This window comes from Ambystoma mexicanum, chromosome 1q (genome assembly GCF_040938575.1).
Source record: "Ambystoma mexicanum isolate Mex_15411 chromosome 1q, UKY_AmexF1_1, whole genome shotgun sequence".
Lineage (NCBI taxonomy): Eukaryota > Metazoa > Chordata > Amphibia > Caudata > Ambystomatidae > Ambystoma > Ambystoma mexicanum.
The window spans coordinates 769,905,730-769,923,288 of NC_090922.1; the positions used below are offsets into that span (position 1 = coordinate 769,905,730).

The following is a 17,559-nucleotide window of genomic DNA, read 5'->3' on the forward strand; positions in this document are numbered from 1 at the left end:
CAATCCTTTCTCCTATCTAGACAACTCTAAGTAAACACCACTTAATTAAAACAGAGGTGAGTGCTTAACGTTAGATGACACTCTAGTAGTTTCCAAGAAAGGGAGAGAAAAAGCAGAAATGGGTTAGACACACCACTCTAAGGTCCAGAGCACTTGCAATAGGCTTAAAGAAGAATAAAGTCACAGGTGAGCAAAAGTCACTAGGCAGGGCCCACTCTTAGAGTAGCCGGAGCGAAAATGTGCCCAAGATCACACTGTTAGTTAGAGATTCAAAGTCTTGCAAAGAGTCAAAAAGAGGTTAGAGTGGCTCAGAAAGTTTAGCCAAAGTGTCCCAGGCACTCCCAGGTTCGAAAGCCGGGGACTAAATCTACCCCGTACAGTCGGTAGCAAGGGAAGCCAGGCAGAACACAGTACCTTAAGCGGAAAGGATCCTCCAGCGGTGGCAGTTGTTCCAGGCAGTGGCAGCAGGGCTCGACGTCGGTCAGGGGAGAAGAAGTTCTCGCTGAAGAGCAGAAGAAGAGGGTCGTTGCACTGCCCGGGAAGAAACCAGCCGCGGAGTCCTCCGGTTAAAGGGTTGGTACCGACTTTCGCGGTATGGGGGTAAAGTGTGGTATTCCGGTTGCCGGGGTGCTTGGCACAGGCAAGGCGGCCACGAGATACCTCAAAGAACGGAAAGAAGGCGAAAACTGGTTGTCCCCACCAGTCAAGGGAAGGAGCCACTCCGTTAAGAGTTCTCCTCGGTCGTCGGGAAAAAGTGGTGAGACGGTTCAGCAGGGCTCCACCGGGTGGTGTCGTCGAAGCAGGTCGGCTCAGCTCTTCCCTCGTCGGATTCTTGGTCCTGTGGCGACTTCTGAAGTCCCAGTCCCCAAAGCCCTGCTTTTATGCAGCAAACCCCCATTCACCCAGCCTAGCTGTCACTCAAACATGCTAAGTGGTGAGCCGGGCGGCTCACCACTTGGGCCAATCAGGACGGAGTGCGACTTGAGTTACCAAGGTAACTCAGTCCAGGGTGCCTAAATCCCCCTCCACCCCTCCTAAGTACCCCAGACAGAGTGGCACCACTTTGGAGGGCTTCTGTGGAGAAGCCCGCCAAAAGTGGAACAAAGGGCTCCACTTTGGGTCAGAGTTACAGAGGCGAACACCAACGCCATTTTAGAATCAAGTTTTGGCAAAAAGTCCCAACCGGAGTTATAAAAATAAATATATAAACCGGCGGTATGTTTAAGGCTACCGTAAATAATTAATTAAATGTGTTAGCCTAAAACAATGGGAAATCCCATAGGGAAATATTCGCGGTTGAATATAAAAAGTAGTTTCCACTGCCACCAGCCAAAACTCGATCAGGGGGGACGGAGACGTGCCCCCTCGACTAACAGACCCTGGGGCAATCGAATTGCCCCAGCCAGTACGTCCACAATATGATGGTTTGTACTGGTTCTGTTCAGGATTCAAGACTAGCAAAGTCTTTGGTGATTTTACATGCCCTGGGAGACAGTAGTCAGTCCCAGGGTATGGAGTCTATGTTGGGGAGTCCCTAGGACACCCCTGGGTCACGGCACAGAGGGTGCTGTGTGACCCACATCACAAAAATACATGAGGCCCTATGGAGTAAGAGACCCCATAGCCCATTCAACACAAGGTTTAACCAAGAAAACACACTTCAACATGTCCAAGAGTGAGGGTAAAAGAGTCTCACTCTTGGCAGGAGAAAAAAATTAAACCCCAGAAATCCAGCAAAGCTGCTGGGGGACTCACTAGGTAGGGAAATTCAGCCTAAACAGAGAATTCTCCCTAACAACCAGGGCCATTTTGATAAAAATTGGCACCCATGGGTGCTTTACCGTGGCTGCGAACGCAACCCACGGTAAAAACACACAATGGTAGTAAAAAGTAAACCCCTCCCACCAGCCGTTAATTGTAGAAGGGGTAACCTCAAAATGTTACATGAGAATTTAGACAAAGGGGAAACTAAGTAACCCCCACAGAACCCTATGATAAGATGGTGCGTTCTGGGGTCTTGAAAATTACAAATTCTAAGTAAAGTCAATCTCACTTCACTGCTCTTGGAAACAGTATTTTCACCAAGAGAAGGTATTTAAACCTTTGGGAAATATAGGATTTCCATGTGCCACTGCACTGAAGTTACTGTGTGTCACAATGTAAAAGATGATGCCTATGGAGTTGGTCAGACTCCAAAGTTAAAGAGAACACAGAGAATAAATCGCAATAAAAATATATGAGATAAAAAGTCCTAAAGTCCAGAAGAAAGAGCTGGGGGTCTAAGGTAGAAGGGAATTGACACATTTCTGAGAATTCTCCCTAACATGGACATGCCCTTTGACGGGGACAACCTTTTTGGGGAAGGCTGTCGACAAGTCGTTGCAGGCCATTAAGACAGACACTGAGACGGGCCGTGCATTGGGCGCTCTTCAACACCGGGCCACCCTTTCGTGCCTCCGGTGGAAAATCTGGCGGATCGTCAAAGGGTTTCGGTGGAGGGTCCTCTTCATACATTCAACCCTCCCAATCCACGACTCAGGAGGCCATTCCAAGGCTTTTGGTTGAGGTGGCCGACGACGTCGCTCCCAAACTGGCACGCAGTCCCCGAAGCAAGATTGAACCGGCCAGGATGTCGTGGGGGACTGGGGGGCCCCATCCATGCACCTCGGTGGGAGGCCAGCTGGCAGGCTTTGTCAGCAAGTGGGAGAAGATCTCTGACTGATGGGTGCTGGACCCTCTCACCCACAGATACACCCTAGAGTTCTAACAGAAGTGTCTGCAGATACCTCTGGTAGCCCGGCAGGAGCAGCTCATCCCTCAGCTCCTGCAGGAAGGTATGGGACATGATGAGAAAAGGGGGCATAGAACTGGTTCCAAAGCGGTGCTGGACCTCTGTAGTTTACTCCAGATACTTCTTGGTAAAGAAGGCCACCCAAAGTCCAAAATTTCAGGATGGTCATGTTGCAACACATGCTCGGCCAACTGGAAGGAGGAGACTTCTCAAGCAATGGAGCCTGGCATGGATTAACATGCTTATGAATATTCCCTGTCAGGCTTGTAATCCTCGGTAAAGAAAAAATCAGTTTGTTTACTTCTGAACTGTCTTTCTCCTAACAACCAATCCCTGGCCTCTGGGTTGTACTGCCCCCAGCCAATGATTGCCCTCTACCTAAGCCCCGCCTCTGGCAGCCATATTCATATTTTTACCACACGTTCAAGTGTTGGGAGTCCTTGTGCTTAGCTCTCGATCTTTTACTACATTTTACGCTTTTTCAAAGAGTTGACTCAATTTTTCGGTCAATTGGCCTCAAGCTCCATCGATCTACTTTCCGATTAACGGGGACCCATTTTTCGGATTCTTCAAGCTCCTCAAGGCCGAATTTCATCAAGTTACTTCTTGGAGGATTCCAGAAGTTTCTTCAAGGCCTACGCCGCGTGTCGGACCACGCCAGCATGTCAGATGAAAAGGACACAGCGCCCCTTTTCTTTTTTTAAAATAAAAACTTTATTTATATTGCTCACAGGCTATGCATATACATTGACAACTTTCGGTTATACAGACATATTACGTATACAGTTCAATTGTCTTTTATAATCAGGATTTCTTGTTCTCTTAGATCAGCCAGATATTGCTTGTAACTTGACCTTATGTTTCTGGGTCTGCTTTGTGGGATTACGGAATCAATATATAGTGCTTCAGTATCATTAATCCACACCATATCTCTGTTCCAGTCTTCCATTGTGGGGGGTTGTGCATTCTTCGATCTCATTAATATGACCCTCTTGGCTATAAGTAGGCTCAGGTTTAGTAGTTTCCGGCATGTCAGATTCAGTTTCCCTTCTGCCCCCAGCATGCAGGTCCTTGGCGACCACACCACCGGTTGGCCTGCCATCTTGTCAAGAGCCTTGCATACCTCCGACCAATAGTTTCTCAATTTGGTACAGTCCCATAGCATATGAAATATATTAGCCTTTTCAGAATTACATTTTGGACAGGCTCTGCTCAATGTGCAATATATTTGCTTAAGCTTTGATGGCTTGTAGTGCGTCCTTTGCACTATTTTATAGTGTATCAGTTTAAACCTAGAGTTGCAGGATCTCTTTAGTCAGTGCGCACATTCGTGACCATTCCTGATCATCTATCAGCTGCCCTAGGTCTTGTTCCCATCTCTCCTGAGCAGTGTGGGTTACCATAGGTCGTGTTTGTATTATAGTTTTGTATAGTGCAGAGGCAGTGATCTTCTGAATTCCTCCTGTGAATATATAGCCTAGTGCCATGTTTACTTCCGGTTCCTCTGGAAACGTTGGGTAGATACGTTGTGTTAGTGCTGCAACCTTGTGGTATTGCTGTTTGTGCGTGTGTGTATCACCCAGCGTGTCCTTAATGTCTTCCCAGGGTACAAAGCTTTGATCTGAGAACAATTGACCCCACTGTGTGATACCCTTAGCGATCCAGTGTCTCGCTGTTTCACATTCAATACTGAGTGGTGTGTGTGGGTCTCCCCATATTGGCATACTCGGATGACATAGTTTACTGGTACAAAATATGTCAGTAATTCTGGACCATGCCGTGATTGTGACTTTGGAGGGGCTGGTCGTGTTGTATTGCTTCGGTGTGGGTCTGGTCATCCTCTGTAGCGCCCCTATCACCTCTCTCTCTTGTGGTGACGGGGATATGTCAGTAGGGTTAAGAAAGCTTGTGGCCCATTTGGCTGCTTGGTGTGCCTGCGCCGCCAAGTAATAGAGTTCTATGTCTGGGGCCATCAGTCCACCTTTTGGATATGTTTGTCAAGATTTTCCAGCTTAATCTAGGGTACCTGCCCCAAACGAAGGCTATGCAAGCGCTATTGATTTTGGTGAACAGAGCACGGCCGGGCCACACCGGCACTGTGCTAAAGAGATAGAAGAGTTTCGGTAATATAACCATTTTGATTAAGGCTTTCCGCCCAGCCATTGATATTGGGATTGCATTCCGTTTCATTTTAGCACACAGTGCCTCCCCTAGAGTTGTGTAGTTTAAAGCACCGGCTAGTTGAGCCGTTCTGGCTATGTGCGTGCCCAGATACACTATATGTATCGGGCTCCATATAAGCCCATGAAGATTTCGGGGTTGCAATGTGGCGTCTGTAAGTGGGAATATTTCTGATTTATGGGGGTTAAGGCACAATCCAGAGTATTCACCAAATTTCCTAACTTCTGCCAGGACCTTGCCGAGCGTTCTGTCTGGGTTTTTTAAATATAAAAGTATGTCGTCCCCGTGCAGCGTTATAATTTGTAGCTTTCACTCTAGCCATATCCCAAACGAGCTGTAACGGGATCTGAGAATATCTGCCAATGGTTCTATGACTAAGGCAAAAAGTAAGGGGGAGAGCGGGCAGCCTTGTCTGGTACCTCCCAACAGCTTGAGTATATCCATGAGGGTTCCGTTCACTCTGATTCTCGCATGTGGTCGTGTATATAGGACCTGAATCCACTTTATGAATTTAGGGCCAAACCCATAGTTTCGTAATACTCCAAATGGAAAGGGCCAAGAGACAGTGTCGAACGCTTTTCTCATATCTAGTGATACCGCTATCCCTTGAGTTGTGGTGGGTATAGAGTTCATTATATGATAACATAGTCTCATGTTTGTGGCTGTAGATATACCCGCTACAAATCTGGCCTGATCTTCATGCACCATATATGGCATGTATGGTGTAAGTCTTGTTGCTAATATTTTGGCTAGGATCTTGGCGTCCGTGTTTATTAATGATAATGGGCAATTTGATCCGCATTCCCTGGGGGGGGGTTTGCCAGGCTTACGTTAGAGTGTAATTATTGCTTCCCTGGTGGTTTCGGGGAGTTCTCCTATTTCCAGGGCTTCCTTCCAGACAGCATGTAGTCTGGGAGTTAGGATTTGACTAAACTCCTTATAGAATTCCGCTCCGAGCCCATCTGTGCCTGGAGCCTTTCCATTGAGGAGAGCTTTTATTGCTTCATATATTTCAGCCTCAGTATTGGGTTCCTCTAGTACCTCCCTAGTCGATTCTGCAAGAAGCGTTGTCGGTATCTTGGAGAGGTATTGTTCTATCTCAATGTCCGTGATTTTGCCGTGGGGGTGGGGGGAGTATAATTCTTTATAGAACTTATAGAATGTGTCTTTCACTTCATTCTGATTTGTGGTTATCGCACCATCTTCTAATTGTATATAGGGTATACTAGTGGATCCCCTTTCTCCATGCACTGCTCTGGCCAAAAGTTTCCCAGGATGTTCCCCCTCCCCATATCTGCGTGCTGCTATGGGTCTATCAAAGTATCTTATCTCCTGGTCCGCCGCTTCTCGGTACTCCTCCAGCTTGGTCTTAATTTCAGCACCTAATTGGGGAGTTGGGGCCGCGGCGTACTGGGTTTGCAGTGATGTTAGTTGTGTCTCGAGCCTCTCTAGCCTAGCCCTAATGTCTTTGAGGATTCCCCCTTCGATGGATATCGATTGACCCCTTATACAGACTTTGAATTCTTGCCACAGCATAGCCTGGGTGGAGACAGTGTTTATTGATCTCAAAGTAGTCTTGCATATATTGCGTCATCGATTCTTTATATACTATGTCCCTTAGAGCCGCTGGTTTAAACGGCCATGGCGTTCTCTGACCGATTTTATCTGGGATTTGCATCGGGGAGTGATCGGAGTAAGTTCTGGGGTATATGTGAGATTTCGTTACCCAGGCCATGCTTTCCATGTCTATTAACCATAAGTCAATCCTTGAATCATATCATGGACTGTTGAGTAGTATGTGTATTCTCTTCCATCTGGGTTTAATGTTCTCCATACATCCTTTAATTGCACATTTGTCGTGTGTGAGTATTGTCTGTGCTGCTTTAGTAAGTGTTCTGGCTTGTGTTGATGTGCGATCTAATTGCACATCCAGAATTGTGTTGAAATCCCCCCCCACATAACACCTGGGCGGTGGGATATCTCGCTAGTTTTTCAAACACTGTGGAGTAAAACTCCGGCTGATCAATATTTGGGCCATATAGGTTTAGAAACACAATTTCTTTATCATAGAGTGTACCATGTACTATGACATATCTCCCTTCAGGGTCACATTCATACCCATTACAAACAAACGGAAGCATCTTATGTATTAATATTGCCGCCCCTCTCGCTCTAGTGGAGTAGGTTGTAAAGTATTGATGAGTGCTCCAATTTGCAATCATTTGTTCACCCTGTCGAGGGCCTATATGCGTGTTTTGGAGGAAAATTATCCCAGCCTTTTGTCTATTAAGGTATGCCATGATTTTCCTGGTCCTGGTCTTGATCTTAGAATCCAACCCTCTAACATTCCAGCTCAGAACATTGATACTTTCGGTGTTGGGTTTATCCATCTGTAAGGTATTTGCGATATTGTGCATCTTGTTGCGTCTGCACTGTCTGCGTTAATATGTCAGTGCCTAGATCCTGTGTGCTTTTTGGGTTTACAACCGGGTATATAAAACAGTAACCAAACTCTCCCGAACATGTGCCCCCCCCCCTCACAGTTCCCCAAACTTTAACTGTGCTTTGATTCACTCCCACCTCCCTCCCCAACATCGTCTCGAGCACTTGCTACAGGGGGGACTGCGGCGTTTCCCGTGCCCAAGCCTTCCTTAATTATATTCGTTGCTTCCACTTCTGGCTTGTTACTCTCCTTTATTTTGACATCTCCGAGTCGGTATTTGCATCATGTTTTCCCCTATTTGAGCATGTATTTTTATTTTTATTTTTTCGGACAATGGTGGCATGTGAATCCCACCTTGGGGCTCGCTTTTTTGCCAGTTCTGTTTTCTATTTGGGCATAATGTCTGCGAAGCTGCCCGGGCTTCTCACAGCACCCCTTTTCAAGATTTGCTGCGGCTTGCGGAATGTCTTTTTGGATGACGGACTGTCCCTGTGCCTTTACTGCCTGCACTCGGATCCGACGCACATGGAGGATGACTGTGCGTCTTGTCAGGATATGGTGTGCCGCACTCTGAATAATTGGTGCACAAAGCTCAAAGAGAAGCAGCAGGCCAAGGCCCCTGCTTTGGGTGAGTCCCAGCAGCATGCCTCCGCTACCCAAAAGAAAGGTGAGCTAAGGTCTTCTAAGACCTTTGAGCGCGTCCCTCCCGCGGGTGTCCAACAAAAGGCTGAGCACCCCGAGTCCACTGTCATTGCGTGCGCCGTTGCGACAGACTCCTCGGTGGCCAGTGCGAGTACAGCATCTCTGATGGCATCGGTCACGTTCCAACGTTCAGGATCTTCGAAGAAGAAGTCTGACCATCCGGGCAAACTCTTGGGATGACCCAGACATGACCTCTGGAGAAGACCAAGGGGGGGGAGCGGGGCTCAGACCCTCCCTCTAAGACCGCAGGCTCGACCAGGGCCGTGAAGGCCCAAGTGCATCTGTCGACGGCCCAGCCTTCCATCAAAAGTGGTGACGTCCCTCGAGAGGGCCGGAGTGGCAGATCCGCAGGGCGCTGCCCCGAAGGCGAGAGTATCCCTGCCAGCCAGGAAGGAGTCTTTTTCAGCCCATCGAAAAGAGCCGGAGAAGATGCCTATCATTTCGCCAAAGCCGTCTCCCTTGCTCGTAGAGAAGGGGACGGGGGGCATGGTAGCCCTCCAGGGCACAGATATCTCCTCAGACGAGGAGCTTACTAACCTCCAGATGTCCCAGGAGGGACGAGGTGTCGAACAGGCCCTTCAGCGAGAATTCCGACAAGGGCGATGATGAAGGGGATGACGAGCAGACTGGCGAGGAGCGGCATGGCATGGAGGGCCTGGAGGACCAACCTAGGCCGCAACCGCCTTCCCCTCCATCCCCACAACCACCTCGACAGCCACCTGGAGATATCTCGGTGGATATTCACTGCCTTGCATACTCTATGCTCGGAGATCTGCGGCACTGGGACCATCGGGGGAATCACCAGTCAAGAAGAGGAGAGTTCACCCTCTGCTGCCTTGTCACCCCTTGCCGTCCCCCAACCCCACCCCCAATGGAGGGATGATGCAGATCCTGACATGGCAACAATGGGCACTGGAACGGACGACGGCGAATTGGGGGATCTCTTGTCTCCGCCTCCCAGATATTCACCGCCCGACGAGTTGGGCTTGTTCCACACCATGATATCCAGGGCCTTGGAGTTATTTCAGTTTGTCCCTGAGAAGAGTGTTTCCTATATAGCAACGTGAGGCGAAGAGGAAGACTGTACTTTCAATCCCGCTATTGGATGACATTTGGGACGAGGGGTTGTCCCTCATGAAGAACCCTTCCTCGGGGCCCTGGCGAAGAGGGACCGTTATGAGAAGTACAGGGTGCCGGACTCTGCCCTAAGTTTTGCGTTCCCAACCATCCCCGGACACTGTAGTTTCGGCAGCAGCCAAGAAGTAGTCTTCGGGCTCCTCCTCTTCGGCGGCCTACTCCCTCCCGGACAGTGAGGGGAAGAAGTTAGATGCCATGGGGCGAAGAGTTATGTCGGCAGCGACTACCATCAAGGCCACCAACCCTCACGCCATTGTGGTGCGTTCCGACCGGGAGCTTTGGTTCAAGATCGCTCCCATCCTAGAATTCCTTCCCGATGACAAGAGGGCGGAAGCTTTGGAGATTCTACAGGAAGGCGAGGTCGCATCAGACCACGCCATCACGGTGGCCACGAATATCGCCGAAACAGGGTTCCGCCAGATGGGTAGTAGCAATTGCCTTCGTCGGTGGGGCTGGCTGAGGCCCACAAATTTACGCCAGGATGTTCAGTCAAGGGTGTTGGACATGCCCTTTTGGGGACAACTTGTTTGGGAAGACCGTGGAGGAGTCTCTTCAAGCCATCAAGGCAGACGCTGAGACGGCTTGTGCCTTGGGCACGCTTCAGCAACAGTGGCTGTCCTTTGGGACCTCTGGCAGGAAATATCAAGGTTCTTCTAAAGGATTCAGTGGAGGAGCTTCGTCTGTCGTCTGCTCTTCGGTCCTGGAGACCTACAGGGGCTGTGCCAAATCTGGAGGACGACGTTGCCATCGCCAAGGACCTCAAGGCGGCCTGTCGACTTAGACTCCCACCTGATACCTGCCTCTCCCAACCCAAAACACACACACCCCTGGGGATCTCTTTGGGTTAGCTTTGTGCTTTCAAGGGGATGCTCTTTTTTTTAAGCAGCCTTCTGAAAGGTAATGACTTAATTGCAGCTGCAAACCGGCCCGTTGTGTATTCTGAATAACTAAACAAGTAGGACTTTCAGCCACTTGATTTAAAGAAAAAGGTCTCCTTCTATTTGTTCATTGCAATGAATTACTATAAGAAAGGCATTGACAAAGCCACAAATGTTTCCTCTTGTGTGGGCTTTAGATGGCCATTTGCCAGGTACTGCTATAATATGCTGTCGTACGAACACCATTGTTCAACTGTTGCCATTTTATGGTCCGGCAGTGCCATTGTGGCAGTGCCCAGAAAATGACTACACCATGCATTCACAAAAAAACAAAACTGATACTTTGGACAATGGTTGTTTCAATAGCCACGTCGGATCCACTTTATTCTAAGGCTGTAATCCAAAATTCCCTTTGGCTTGTTTATATTTTTTCAGGAGACCTACCATTATAGTTTTTAGCTTTAACTGACTTTAATTGTAAGTGTAAGTTGCATCCCGATCACCTCTTGCAGCGCTAAGCATTGGTGCTATGAGGCCGGTGTACCTTAGGGGAATTTTTTTAATCTAGGTCTGTGATTTAACTGTCCTGATGAAGGGAGACACTCAGAGAATGTGTTGGGCCTTTCATCTCTGCAAGAATCTCATTCACAGGCATGACTTTTGCCTTTGACATTTTATTTAACCATGTATATCGCAGCAGATGCACCTAGGGTGCAAATCTAGAACATAAACACCGGTAAACTGTGTGTTTTAATATGAACTGCGAGAAAGTAGTTTCAAAAAAAATTTTGCACAAAAATTGCAAAATTGTAGGTAAGTTTTAAGCTTAGCTATTGATGTATAACTGATCAGGTGAAAACATTGATGTTCAGGGGTAATGTGTGAATGTAGTAGCCTATATTCTTTAACATGTAGCACTATGTTAATGATTTTTATTGTTTTAACTGGTTTTGTTTGTATGCCTTCAATGGGATCAAATGTAAATAAGTACGGACTAGGGGTGTCTTTACTACATATGAACTGTACGTATTCTCCAGCATGCTGCCTGGCATGGATTCACATCCTCATGAATATTCCCCGTCAGGCCGGGAATCCTCGGTAAAAGAAAAAACTGTTTCAATTTCACTTACAAATTGTATTTCTTATCTAAACTAATCACTGTCCTCTGGGTCATACTGCCTCCAACCAGTGCCAATCCTCTCCCGGGGCCCCTCCTCTGGCAGCCATCTTCAGATTTTTACTGCACGTTTCAGTGTTGGGAATCCTCAAGTTTTTCTCCGTATGCTACTTCTAAATAATTTGTTTTTCAACAGAAAGTTTCTATTTTTGTTCCAAAAGAGCTTTTGTGCTGTTCTCTTCATCTGCCGACAGCAGGGATCTGTTTGTCAGTGAATTTCAGCGCCCCTCCATCGGGCCTACTCCGCACCTTGTCAGAGGAGAAGGAAGGAAGAGCCCTCTCCAGGCCCTGCATCAAGTGCGGATTTTGGAATGTGTTTGTGGAGGACAAGCACCTCCAATTCCTCCGTCTTCATCCGGAAGGAGAATGTGAAATCTGCCTCGGCTTCTCCAAGAAGATGACGAAGGATCGACACAGTAGACTGGGGGGCGTGGCTGAATGCCAAGGCCTCTGCCCCGTGCTCCGAGCAGAGTCCTTCCTCATCCAGGACCAGCCGGTCAGATGAGCAGGCTTCTAAGTCCTTTAAGGGCGCCTCCCCTGCAGGGGCACAAGACAAGGCCAAGCACTTCAAGTCCAGTTCCACCGGGGTCGCAATGGGCAGGGTGCATTTGACATCCCCATCCGCCTCCATTGCCAGCCAAAGATCGCGCTCCTCCAAGAGGAAGTCGCCCAACCTGGCTAAGCTGCGGCAGAGGCTCGAGAAGTCTGGGGCGGAGGAGAAGACGGCCGACCTGCCCAGGAAGACCCAGCCGGTTCAAGAGAGGTATTAGTCGACGATGGAGCTGGTGGTGGCTGCTCTCACGAAGGCACAAGGGGGTGACCCCGAAAAGGTAGCCCACACAATGCAGAAGGTGTCCCTCCGAGGCGGGAAAACTGCTGCAGTGACTTTGGCGCCGTTGCCTCTCCTGCTACGAGTCATCAATGAACACACGCAGACAGTGCAGTTGCAGGATGATACTCCTCACCCTGGTGTGGCCGAGGCAGATTTGAACACTGAACACTTAAGCCTGTCGGCGTTGCCTCCGGTCAAACTGTCAGTAGTTTTGGCTCTTCTCACCAGAGGAGACGGCGCAATCCTGCATCATGACTCAGGATCGCTGAACCTGAAGGCTTGGCTCCTGCAGCCCTAGAGTTTGGAGGACGCGTTTTGCCAGCGGACTGCAGGGAGGTCGTTGCCAAGGCCAGAACATCATCAATTTGAAATGCTACAGTCACAAGTGGAGGTGTTTCTCTATGTGGTGCCAGTCGCAGAAGATCACTCCACTGAGGGTCACAGCCCAGCAGATTCTACCCTACTTGTTATCCGTGCCCAAGGCCCGACTGGCGCACGCCTTGATCAAGGTGCATCTGGCGGCTATCTCCCGCTACAACAGGCCTCTGGGAAGGTATTCTCTTTGGTCTCAACGTCTTGTTAAGCAGTTCCTCCACGGACTGTTTCGATCTTTCCCGCCAGTCAAGCCTCCTGCCCTGGCGTGGAAACTCAACATGGTGACGAGGCATATGGTGGCCACTTCGAGCCTATGCACCAGGCCCCTCTCAAGTTCCTCTTGTGGAAAACTGCTTTCTTTGTGGCCATCACCTCTGCCAGGAGGGTGGGTGAGGTCAGGCCCTATCCTGCCAACAGCCATATCTGACTGTCCACGAGTCGAGGGTGGTGCTTTCCTTTCCCTCCCTCTTTCATGCCGAAGGGTCTGTCTGAGTTCCACTTCAACAAGCCTTTGGTGCTACCTGTGTTTTTCCTGAAGCCTTCGTCACCGGCTGAAAGGCCTTACACTCACTGGACGTTGCTAGTGCCCTGAAGTTCTATGTGACACGCACAAAGATTTTTCAGAAGACTTCTCAACTGTTCCTAAACTTTGGTCCTGTGAACCATGGGGAAGGCCTTGTCCAAGGCTGTCATCTCAAGGTGCCTCTCTGGCTGCATCACGCAATGTTATCGGTTGGCGAACCAACCGCTGCCTGGCCGTCTGAGAGCTCACTCCATCAGATCTATCGCTGCAATTACTGTGTTCTTGTCTGGTGTGGACATTTGCAGGGCTGCTATGTGGAGGTCCACGCACACCTTCAAGATTTTCTACTGCGTCGACGGGGATCCCAGAGAGGAGTCCAGAGTCAGCCAAGCAGTGCTACGCAACCTTTTCACTTGAGGTGAGCCTGTTGCAAATGTAAGGGTATTTGGTTCTGTTGAGCCTTGCCACCTCCCATGGTTGTGTAATGTTGTACTGCTTTGTATTAGTTATTCATGAGCATGTGAATCCATGCCAGACCCCCTGCTGGAGAAGGAACACATGTCTTACCTGTAACTATTGTTCTCCAGCATGGGTCTGGCATGGATTCACATGCAAACCCTCCCTCCGACCCCTCTACGGCTCTTCTTGGTCATGCTGCCACTTTACGTGCTTACCAAATCTGAAGATGGATGCCAGAGGAGGGACATATGGAGAGGACTGTTATTGGCTGGGGGCAGTATGACCCAGAGAACAGTGATTGGTTTAGAGGAGAAATAGTTTGTAAGTGAAACTGTTTTGTCTTTAAGCAAGGATTCCCAGCCTCACAACGGGCAATATTCATGAGCTTGTGAATCAATGCCAGACCCATGCTGAAGAACAGTAGTTACAGGTAAGTAACTTGTTCCTTACCAGTCATGTGTCATATTAACTGCAAAGTAGGTCGTACAGTAAGTGAAATATTTGAGTACGGGTAGCATTGGCACTCAAGGTACCACACTGTTGACTTACTAATTAAAACAAGGTTATTAGTCTTTATCATGGCCTCCACAAAGTAATGCACCTTCCTCTTCACCTTGGTAGGGATCGTGTAGTGGCTGTTTTTGTGCAAGGTCCTGCATGGCAGTTCAAGGGCTGGCCTTGGGTACTGCCAGATGGGTCTCCAGTTGACATCTTTTCAAAGAGTAAGTTTTAATTATTGTTTTTCCGGTGTGCTTTAATGTTAAATCTCTTTAGAATTGCAAGGCATTTTGCGGTCTACTGGTCATGTGTATAAAATATTGTATTCGTTTTTCGACAGACCCATCATAAGCACCTGTAATGTATTGTTAAAAAGATGCATACACATGTGCTGAACTTGTTAAAATGTAGATGACCGGCTTGAGTAGTTTTAAGCTGGCTCTTTCTTTGCTTTTATTGCCTCAGATTGTGATTAAGGATTGTTTCTAGTGTGCCTTTTATTTTATTTATTTTTTGCCAATGTGAGTGCATCAATTAAAAATAGTGGTGACACAAATCTGCTCTTTGCAAATTATCTTCCTTGTGTATATAGTATGTTTAAAAGAACGCTGCTCATCTCATGCCAAGATTTTTATCATGGTTGGATTGTGTGCTCCACTCACATGCCTCCCGCTCACCATGTGATGGTCCTATTGTTCTACTGCTGTCTTCATTCCTTTTAGGAGAATTGAAAAGCCTATTGATCTTTGCTAATATGGTCTCTTAAGTACCGAACACAAAATTATTAAATGCACTGCCAGACATGTATCAGACCGTAAAACCACATTTCATGAGCAAGATTTCCACTGAAAAGACATGTTGCCAACAATCTCTGCATGAAGTGCGTCAGCGTTGTTACTAGATTTTCGTTTGCTCCTATTCATTTTCTAATGCAGACGTGTGACTGATGGGGATATGACAGTACTTCACACAATATGCTAGTGTACTTCGAAGGCAGAAACAATCTAGTCTAAACTTTTAAAATTCAGCCTTTTCAGAGTCCTAGGAAGTTTGTGCCAGTTGATTGGTTAGCTGCCTGCACATAGCCAATTGCGGGGCACCGGCAGGCATCAGCCAGCCCCCAACGAAGGCAACCAAAAAAGGCTCCTGACTGAGCCTGACCGAGACACTGTGCGTCTGCCAGGACCCATAACCACCTCACTTGCGAACATCCATGAACTCTCCCCTACATACTCCTTTGATCATCTCACGGCTGCCACCTGCATGACTGTCACTGCGGACAACTTCGGAACCAACATGGTACGACCGTGTAACCCCCTGCTATAACACTCTGCTTGTCTTTGCCTTACAAACCGGAACTTGCTGCAGCATAACTTCATCTTATTATTCGGCTGCATGTCGCTAGTGCGCACACATCAGCATTAGGTCTACCTATATAACGTGGTTGACGATCCCCCTGATCTGCATAAAAGTATGGTCCCATGACTGTTTACGTAGCCTCAGCACTACAAGCCTTGCATGCTTGCTTAACACCTAGTGCTCTGCCACCAGGCCCGTATCAGCTCCTCCTAGCATAACTGCTGTAATTAAACAACATATGAGCAGCACATGATCGACCTCTGACTACGCCCGCGATCACAGCGGCCTCTGCATGCTGCGTTCTCTGCGGTATCTAACTTGTATGTATTAGCCTAAACCTACTTTAGCCCTGACAGCTCCAAGCATCAATAAAACTCAAACCTGCAACCCCCACGTAGATGCACTACAGTGTCTCAGCTATGCCGGGCCTTATTGCTAGTATTGCAAAACCTGTGTGCCACATGTAATCTTACCCTGCTATAGATCGGCTACTCCTTCTGCAAGCAATGCCAAACCTGTTTGCCGCATGTTGCAACTCTTATTTTCTTACTGTTATTTAGCTATTACGATGTTATAGATCGACCTCTTGCCAGCAATGCCAATTTATGTGCTACTTGCAATAGCTGTTATTTTGCATGTGCCTTTGCTAGCCCATTTGCCAACCTAACCACTATTACCCTGTTGTAGCAAACAAGTCAAACTGCACTTGTCAGCTCACTTCTGGGCACTGCACGTCCCTCGTATTCTGTAATACAAACTGTAGGCACACCCAAGGAACTTACTATTGCTAAGGTGTTAGGCAAAGTTTGAACGCAGTACTCTCTGGGAGCACTACAAACAACTAGGACTACAGCTATAGGCAACCCAACCTTTGGTATAAGCTTGTACTACACAGTTTTGGTAGCGTGTTGAGCAGCTAGGCTTATCTCGAGGGGAAATGTAGTGGAGTAACACAAAGATTCACAATTACAGGTACTCAAACTCTCACACTCAAGGTTTCTTGCATAAACAATGAATAATGTATCAGTTATAAAGCCTTCTTCAGAAGGGAGCAATAGAATAGTAACACACAAATATACTTCAATACTGTACACTTTGAGTTTCTGAATCAGACAAGGTCCTTTTGGGATGGCCCACAGACACAACCTACGCCCACAGGTGACTTCAGTAACAAGTCTGCTGGGGACATTAATACTTTACTGTTGGCATTCAGAATACTCTTACTAAGTTGGTAAAAGGCAAAGGTTATTAGCACACAAGAGGCCACAAATATTCCAAAGCAGTGCAGATTTAGAGTACACTTGAAGAGTCATTCAATTCAATAGGCTAAGCCAAAGTCAATGGGCAAAAATCTTGGATAGGATAAAGCACTTCTGGTAAGTAATGGAAACATCTTTGCACAAGTTCTTAGTTTTTGATGGAAAGAAGAATCAAATGTACGGCCGCAAGCTGATTAGACTTGTGAGTTGTGGAAGTTACAATCACTTCTACAGTAAGAGGTAAGTTCTCTTAGACTTGTTTTACAGTACCTTGGTAAAGAAGAAAAGATGCAGCTCATGACTTCTGTTCCTGTGCAGCTCTGTAGATCTCGCTGTTCCTGGGCCTCAGTCGTGGTGACAAGAGGGAGGACGTTGGGAGACTCCTGCACTGTCAAAACTGGCAACCTGCAAACTTTACTTTTAGTTGCGGTTTCGCGTTTCAGCTCCTTGCGCTACAGCAAATAGCAATAAGCGAGGATCCTGGCTGTCAAGGTGGACTGTCCTTGCTTCTAGGGTCCCGCACTCTGCTGAGGGGGCTCAGGCTTGGCCAATCCTGCTTCATGGGAGTCCAGAGGATCTTCCAAAAGCTGTAGACCAGCTTAAAAGTTACGCACAGAATCTGGTATCCCTCTTCCTGGCTATACGGTTTCCTGCAGCACTCTGAGGAAATTCAACCAGCTCCGAGATGGGTGTCCAGGTGGCTTACTTTGGAGTTGATTGGTCCCACCAACTCAAAGGGAGAAGTCGTCCTTGGAGGGGCTTCTCTGTCGATGCGAACTTGGCAAGTAGTCACTGGAGCAGGGCTTCACCGGGCAAACCAACGGTCCAGGAGTTGCAGCAGGCGTCCTCTTCAAGCTCTTCTTCGGTTCCTTCGTCCAGTGGACGACTCTGCCTTTCAAGCCAAAAGACTCGCCTTTTATTCAGTTTTCGCCCATTCATTCCAGC

General features: G+C 47.9%; 1 protein-coding gene across 1 annotated transcript in view; it reads left to right on the plus strand.

Annotated features, from left to right (window-relative positions):
- Positions 1–17,559, plus strand: part of CDC73 (cell division cycle 73) — a 1,222,960-nt gene that overhangs the window by 941,443 nt on the left and 263,958 nt on the right. Inside the window, exon 15 of the mRNA XM_069641358.1 lies at positions 14,120–14,220. Coding sequence (XP_069497459.1) covers positions 14,120–14,220 — 101 coding nt within the window. The remainder of the gene's footprint in view (positions 1–14,119; positions 14,221–17,559) is intronic.